The following is an 8712-nucleotide window of genomic DNA, read 5'->3' on the forward strand; positions in this document are numbered from 1 at the left end:
AATAACATAATTAATTTGAATTCGAGAAGTATATAAAACAATTTTTATTTGTATTCTTGAAATGCTTAGGTTTCTGATTTCTGGCGTTCTCTTGAAGTATGATATTAAATTTTAAATATTTTACTCAAAAATAAAAATGTCCATCATAGATAAATAAAAAAAAATCTAAAATAACAAAATGAAAAGCATAAAAAAAGAAGAAATATTTTGAAATTATATCAATTGCTTAAAAATAAAAAATAAAAATGTCAAAAACTAATAGATTTTCATAAAAATTCATATTTTTCCGAATTATTTTTAACAGTACTATACACATTTCATAAAATATTTCTGTTAGCATTTTATAGGTATGATATATTTAATGAACATATATTGGCATTGTTTGAGATACCTATTTAAATGTGAATAATTTTTTTTTTTTTTTCATTTTTGGTCAAAAGTTTGAATATGTGATATTGTTCACTATAAAGTTGTGCATTCTTTTCTTAGAGCAGTTAAAACATATCAAAAATACAGACACAATTTTTTTCTTATACCTAATATTTTAAAGTACACATTCTTAACACGAAATTTGAAGCTTTAATTTATAGTTTTGGTTATCATATTTAGGTATTAATATCTAATAATTAATATAAAATTACAAAAATTTAAAATACAATTCAAATCGTATAATAGTAGGTAATATAATATGATGATACAATAAAACCGATAAATGGTAAAAAAACATAGATATAGAATATTGTATGTACCCAGGCACATACTCCGTCAATATTATTATAATTTTTTTCTTTAAAAAAAAAATTTAAAAATTAATAAAATAATAGGTAAAAAACCTAGGTATTTTAAATACTTCATTTATTTTCGATGTCTAATTTTACGATGTTGAAATAACTGGATAAACATGTCCTTGAATAAACAATTATAAATAATTTACCTAATATTGTTTGTATAATGTCATTACCACATGTGTCGACTGTGAATAATGAATTTGACATGAACCTATCGTGTAAGTGGTAAATAATAATAATAATAATATTTTATCATTACAATAGTGTTATCTGAACCGTCATATTATCATCTTCCTATACGTATTATACCCTATCGACTGGGTAAAAAAAAAAAAAAAAAAGAAAAACTACGCATTATCGTTGACCACGTTGGCCGACGCAGTGTTTTAAAACTGCTGGCGCTGGATCCCGACGACGGAACCGAGCTTGTCAAGTCTGACCAAGAAAAGGGTCCGAAAAAAACGTGTGCGCGTACCTACGGCAAATTTCCGTTTGGTAAATGCATACCCTGCAGAGTCGCTATACGCGTGGAAGCCACATTGACTGTACCTACGCGGAATGTTCCGCCACAAATAATATTATAACCTCATCGGAGCGTACGGCGTAATATATTATATATAATATATACGCGTAGCTCATGCCATATTGGCAGAAAACCTACAGCTACCGCCGTAGTGGATCGCGCCGGGACTACCCCCACCACGCGTTCGAACGCCGGAAATAGGGTCACAGATTCATTCCGTAGCGCGCACACAGCACCACCATCACCCCACGGCGTCACACAGACACTCACACACGCGCGCGCGCACACACAACTACACGAGTTTTTGTGTTTTACGAGAACATATTTTAACACTTGGGTCCGTGAACTGCTTCGACGTCGTCCATTTTACTCTGGTCGTCCAATGCACTCGTACACTATCTACTATTGCCTATAAACATTACCGTACCTATACACCTGTACTGTAATACACCACTGGTTTACATTGAACTTGCTCGCTCTAGTCGCCGCTACACCATTTGGTTTTTGCCCACACCGGTTTACAGTATATACCTATACCGTTGGTACTAGAAAAACGTAATATTTCTTATACACCACCGTGCGTCCAATCGTCAGATTCATCTCACGATATTATTTCATTATATTTATAAACGTCCACGAGCAATATAAACGACAGTCACGATGAGGGGCGAAATTCTCGAAGAAATGCCTGAATCCGTCATGGAATACTTCTGTGAACAAGTATTGAAACGCGATTGGCCGAACTGTATTCACGTGAGTATAATATAATATTTTTATTTCTAATTATTACAATATTATTGTACAACCTTCAAATATATTTTTACAATAAGCGAAAAATGGTGTTTATAAGCTCAATATATAATATGGAATAAGATCAATCAGTTATAATACTCATATATAGGTACTAATCATCCGTTGTTGGGATTTCACGACGAGGAAAAGTGTATAGTATTTAGTCAAGCAGCAGGTAGGTCATAACGCCATGTTAGGACGTAGAGAGTGTTTGATGTGAAGTTATGTTGAGTTTATAATAAATATATTATATTGTATATATAACTATATAAGTGTATATTTTTACATAGGTAGGTAAACGAATGAACGCTATAACTTAATACAGAGTTAAAATCAAAATTGATTAAGTCGATAAATCTGCTACCTAGTGTAGTGATAGAGATTCGAATTTTTTATTATAAAATATAGGTTCCTAAATAAAAGTATAACTGTTTAAGTAGGGACAAACATACCCGTGTTAAATTACAAGTTATATATTTCGGTTATATATATTTAAATATATACTCTTATATACATTATACCAGATACTTAATTAAAAGTATAAAAAATAAAACGATAAATGTATTCCATAATAAATTATTTAGTTAGAGTTTGAAAAAATACAAGAATATGTTAAAACACATATATTTATAACACATCTTTGGTATATAATAAAATAATGTCGACGAGCATAAATATTATGTGAATAAGTAATTTTAAAGTAAGTAAATTATGATGACTTAAGGGTTCATGGAATTTTATGTTGCGAGCTCATCATTCAGCAGTTTGTATTTATAGTCGGGCCTAATATAATATACAATTATTACCTAGTCTAGGTATATGATGATGGTTTAACGTTTTTTATTGTTTAGATAATATATGCCATATACACGCGGCACACGTGTACAGTGTACACAGGCAGCTTCAAATAAACTACATAAATTATCAAAAAATAAAAACATTCTATTTTTTGTTCTGAATTAAAATTAAAGTAGTATTTAATTACTTACCTCTAATTATTATTAGGTTCTTCATTAGAACAATAAAATAATAAATGTGTACAAACGGATAGTGACAAAGTTCAAAAGTTACCTATATTTATATGATTACGTAATAGATAGTTGTCACTATATGATGTCTTGATATAGCTACACATATTATAATATTTACCTAAGTATATTATTTGTAAATTTAATAATTAAATTAAATTAGATAATATTAATACATTAAATTACTGTAACGATAATTTTACAATAAATTAGTAAAGTAGTATTTAATATTATTTAAATACCTTTATACTCGTATAATACATTTCATATTTTTATTATTTTTTAATCATCTATACATCATATTATAGTCGTATAATTTACTAAAGTAAACACAGTGTATAGTTTACACACATATATTCACAGATATTTATAGATCAACATTTGAGCTACTTTATTTATAACCTGAAAAATGTCATTTAAAAAAAATATATATAATAATGTTAGTTGCAATTAGATTGTTATAAATTACAGGTCCAATAAATTGCACGTCATACGTACATACATACCTACTCATACTATAAACAAATCGTATGGCTATATTTAATTTGAGTAGTACTTCCTTGTTACAAATTAGCAAAACACAAATAATAATACGTAACAAAAAAAAAATAACATTAACCTAATTAAATTATAAATTAATTAATTAATAAAGTTTTTATTTCAAGGAATATATAATATATGAAAATGTTGAACATAAAACAAAATCTAGTGTTTTGCACTCATCTCTATTAATTTTCTTCACTAGAGTGGTGTACTTTTATAATTATAATTTTAAACGCAATAACAATAATAATTACGTCGAAAAAATACTATGAAAGATCTATGGTAAAATAAGATTCTGGTTGAGATATCTTCTATATTTTAAACAGGTTTGCATGTTGATTTTAGGTAATTTTTATCGCTATTTAAGCAAAAAATAAAAAATAACGTCTTTAATGTGTCGGTAAATGTCAACTAGACACATAAAGGTACAAGGTTATATAAAACATTTATAGCTTATTTAATGCATGAAAAAAAACATAATTGTTATAACAAAAAATAAACTCAGTAAATAAAATTATTTTTAAATAATAGGTACATTCTAATATATTAATTATTTAATTCTTTGGGCACCTATCTGTTACAGGTTACCGTATGGCGCACATATATATATTATACATATACTTTAATGAATAACTTTAATAAAAAAAATAAATTAATTTTACAATAAGGAACCTGTTTTAATTCATAATACTAAAAGTTATAACTTATAATTATATGTATAGTTTAAAAAACAATAGGCTCTTTTCAAACATTTTTTTTTTAATTTTGGAATATTTATAAAATGCTAAGTATACTATTATTTTAAATTATAAGTACCTACATAAGTATTCGAATATCTTATTTATTAGTTAATTGAATATTTAAATGTGTTTTTTTTTATCTGGACCTTGGTAAAAACATGTACCTATTTGTTCATGAAATTAATACAATGATTATTTCGTTCTACGGCGGTATACGTGTATAATAATATTCTAAAAATTATATTTGACTCTGTACGTTATAATTATTATATATATATATATATATATAATATAATTTAATATAATTTTATCTCATATTTTGTTATAGTTTTAAAACACAGACATAATACGCATTTTAGCGAAAAATCTAAGTATATATATATAAATAAAATATGTATATACCATACTATAGGAATAAAATTTAACAAACCTTATCTAAAAAATATCGAGTATATTTATTAGAACGTTGTATTTGAAAATAATTTCTGTGTTATTGAAATTATTTTACGATTGTGTCAGGTACAAAGGTCATAGTGAAACTTTTTTCATCCAGTTAAATTATTTTTATCTATATTTAAAAAAAAAAACAATTTTTTAAATTTTTTTTATAAATTTTTTATAACTTCCCAAATTCCCATTAAACTACACTATTAGTATAGTAAGCTTATTATTGTATAATAATATATAATATACAATATACATAATCATAAGAAGGTTATTTATTATTAAGCACTACATTTCGACGCTTGTTGATTTATATTTTTAACTTTTCAGGCATATTATTTCATTAAAAATGCGTTTCAATGGATGCGCAAAAATTCGGCTTCGAGCTATAAATTATACTATATTTCTAACGACGTTGAAAATGGAACATTTATTGGGATTTTATCAAGACCTGTAAGTAATAATAATAAATGAATTCATTGAATTTTAATAAAAACAATTTCAATGTGATGACCATTTTATTTTCATACAGCAAAACTTAAAAGTACTTATTGGTTACAAATGTTTGTTTTATAAGCTGTAAAAATTGTTATGATTGTTTAATGTGATCAACACTGAAGGTTCGAATGTTTTAGATAATTACACCGCCAAACATCTAATTGATGATGTATATTTTTAAGAATCTTTTTTTAATTCTAGGATTTTTTTCATTCATGACGCTGGAAGATACATTATACGAATTGCAAAGTAATATTAATTTCAGGAAGAAGAATATCCGGACGTCGTAGTTACATACACTTCCCCAGGAAACGAAGAACAATTCCGAAGGATGCTGTTTAGTACTGAGTACATCAATTGGCAGAAGAAACCGCTGTTCCAAGCTATTCCGTTCAGGATGAAGGCCATCGTGGAAACAATGATTGAAGAAAAGGGATTGAGGAGTAAACTGTACTCAAATGCTGTACTTAAGTGGATGCCAGCCGATGTAGCAGCCAGATTAGATTATGAGTAAGATATTCTATTTAACTACATGTTATGTCAATTAAAACATTTAAATTTTATAATGATCTTTAACTTCTACACTTATTGCTAATTACATTTTATATTATTATGAAAGGCAAAGTTCAGGTATTAACTTGTAGGCATAAAAATGATGTTATGCATAATTGTGTATTTAGAATCTAGACACAATACTAATGCATAATATAATTTGGCTCGTGATTTTAATTTTTTGCACACGGCTTTTAATTTTTTTTTATCTTTTCTGAACTTACGATTATTTGTTATAAATGTTTAACCTAATATAATTAAGATAATAATTAAATGGTTTGCATAACAATAATGTAAGTAACTTCATTGATGCCACTGATAAGATGATTATGTTATTACGAAAGGTACTTATTTCTACACGATAGTCAATATCGTCGATTTTTATTAAAATTAGATAAAATATTTCAACATTAACAAGTTAATGAGGCAATAAATACAACAAAAACAGATTTTAATTTAACGTTAAGTGTACAATGTACATGATATTTACCAGACTATTTATTTTAATTTCACTTTGAAAATTGATGTGATATTGAAAAAACTTTTCTAATCAATCCCACGCTGAATTTAAGTCTGTATTTATAAATTATAATAATTATGAACTCAATACATCAATCATACTAATGGATCTGAAATAGATAATTTTTATTATGTTACACGTATAAGAGATAGAGACAATAAACATCGGTATTCAATCCCGCAAGTAAAAATTTTCGTGTAGAATTATTAATTCCACTGATCTATCTGGGTCTAATAAATTTTTAAATATTTAGTTGAAAATGTTTCCATAATTTATACTTTTCTACAAAATTATAGTTTTTTATTTGGTTAAAATTATATTTTAATCGCTGTTACTATAAATTTACAACAATACGAGTATAACCAGTAAAATACACGAATAATAAATATATAAATAATTAATATTTTTAATACACGTAGCGTGCAAAAATAGCAATCAGTTTTACCTTTATTTTGCAATGGTATACCTACTATACCTATTTCAATGAAGTGTGAAACATTAATTATAACAATATTTATACTCGAAAATCATGTAATGAAGAATAGTAAAATGTAATAATACAAATGGATAGAAAAGACTAAATAGTAAAGTATTGTTATTCAATATTTCTAAAGTTATATTAACATTTAATAATCTGTGATATAAATTATAAGATTCTGATATTAATAGTTTATGTTTATAATACATTTTCTATAAATTATAATAAAAGTATTAACCAGTTAGGACTCGGTACTCGTACGCATAAATTTACTAAAATATGAATTTATATTTCAATTTACATGGTTAAATGTATATGAAAAAAAATCACGAGATGCGGACAATCAATTTATACAAAGGTCCATTGTTAATTTAAATCATATTTTAAATGTATATAAGATTAGGTTTACATTTGAGATGGTACGCATATTATTAAAACGTGTGTGTGTGATTGATATAATCTGATAATCATTAATGTACCTAATTTAATATAATATAAATTATTGAAATTTCATAGGTCAATGATTAAAAGTCTGTAATAGATTATGTCTGTATAAAAAATTATATGATAGTATTATTTCGAATTACTATTTTTAATGAGATTATATTCTATTGTGTGTAATTAAACACGCAATAGGTATATAATTATATAAATTACAAATAAATGGTTAGAAAAATCTCAAAATATATTATAGAAAGGATTAATTTAAATTAAAAGCAGTTCTTTTACAGAACATAAAATAAATAATATCATATTAAAAAGAGGAAACATCAGTTTTTTTTTAAAATAACAAATGTATATTATTAAAAAACTAATTGTAATTTCTCAGTTCAAATTCACTTATCTATTAATTGTTTTTGTTTCTAGAATTCCAGAAGATGTATTTATTGACCAATTGAGCGTGGATCATATAGACTTTATTTATTCACTATGGACACATAGTGACGTTTACCCCAAATCTGACCTTTGGGACACAGTAAGACTTAACATTGGTTTAGGTGTATTCAGCCGGCATAATGGCGAGCTATTGGCATGGGCCATGTGTGGAAGTTACGGAGGTCTAAGTACTTTGATAGTTCAGCCAGATTACAGAAAACGTGGATTTGGCAAGCTGATTGTGTTGGCAGTAACCAAGGTAATGGGCGAGAACGGCGTCTCTCCTCATGCACTTATTAATGAAAAGAACAAAGTGTCGTTGGGTTTGTTCAAGAACGTTGGTTATATTAAACATTCAACGCCATTACCATACGTAGTAGTCGAAGACCCGGATACTTCTGGGCCATAAATGCCTCGGGATAATTACCCTGGCATTTAACTCAACAATTGGATTCTAAAATTTATATTATTCATTTTAATGAAATGTTCGAATTCCGCAAAGTAAGAAGAGACCATAGCGGAAACAAATAAATGACGACTTACACAGAAACTGCTAAAAAAAAAAAAAATAATAATAATAAAGAATAATGAAAAATGGATTTTTTTTTTTAATTATAATTTAATTTCTTATTAAAACTGTAAATATCCTATGTATGGATATATCTAATATATTGGGAATACATACAATTTAAAATTGTAAAATGCTATCCTTGCAGGTGTTTCGTGGAAAATATTTCAAAACAAATATATTTGTACTTAATCATTATTTTTTAGACTATTTAATAGAATGTATCTAAAGTATATATTTTTATTTTTAATTATTCATATTTAATTTCGACTAGTTTATTGAAAACTTTTTCGAGGTTATTGTGTTGATTACGGTTTGAAGAATAAATAAAAATAAAAATAATTATATGATCGTCCTCATTA

The 8712-nt window shown here is 26.3% G+C and overlaps 1 protein-coding gene across 1 annotated transcript; it reads left to right on the plus strand.

The window, feature by feature from the left end:
- Positions 1-1523: 1523 nt before the first annotated feature.
- LOC132919696 (uncharacterized) lies at positions 1524-8712 on the plus strand. The gene is made up of 4 exons (XM_060981476.1): positions 1524-2064; positions 5189-5311; positions 5622-5866; positions 7774-8712. Exons 1-4 carry the CDS (start codon positions 1972-1974, stop codon positions 8189-8191), a joined length of 879 nt encoding a protein of 292 aa, XP_060837459.1. The 5' UTR covers positions 1524-1971; the 3' UTR covers positions 8192-8712.

This window comes from Rhopalosiphum padi, chromosome 2 (genome assembly GCF_020882245.1).
Source record: "Rhopalosiphum padi isolate XX-2018 chromosome 2, ASM2088224v1, whole genome shotgun sequence".
Classification (NCBI taxonomy): domain Eukaryota; kingdom Metazoa; phylum Arthropoda; class Insecta; order Hemiptera; family Aphididae; genus Rhopalosiphum; species Rhopalosiphum padi.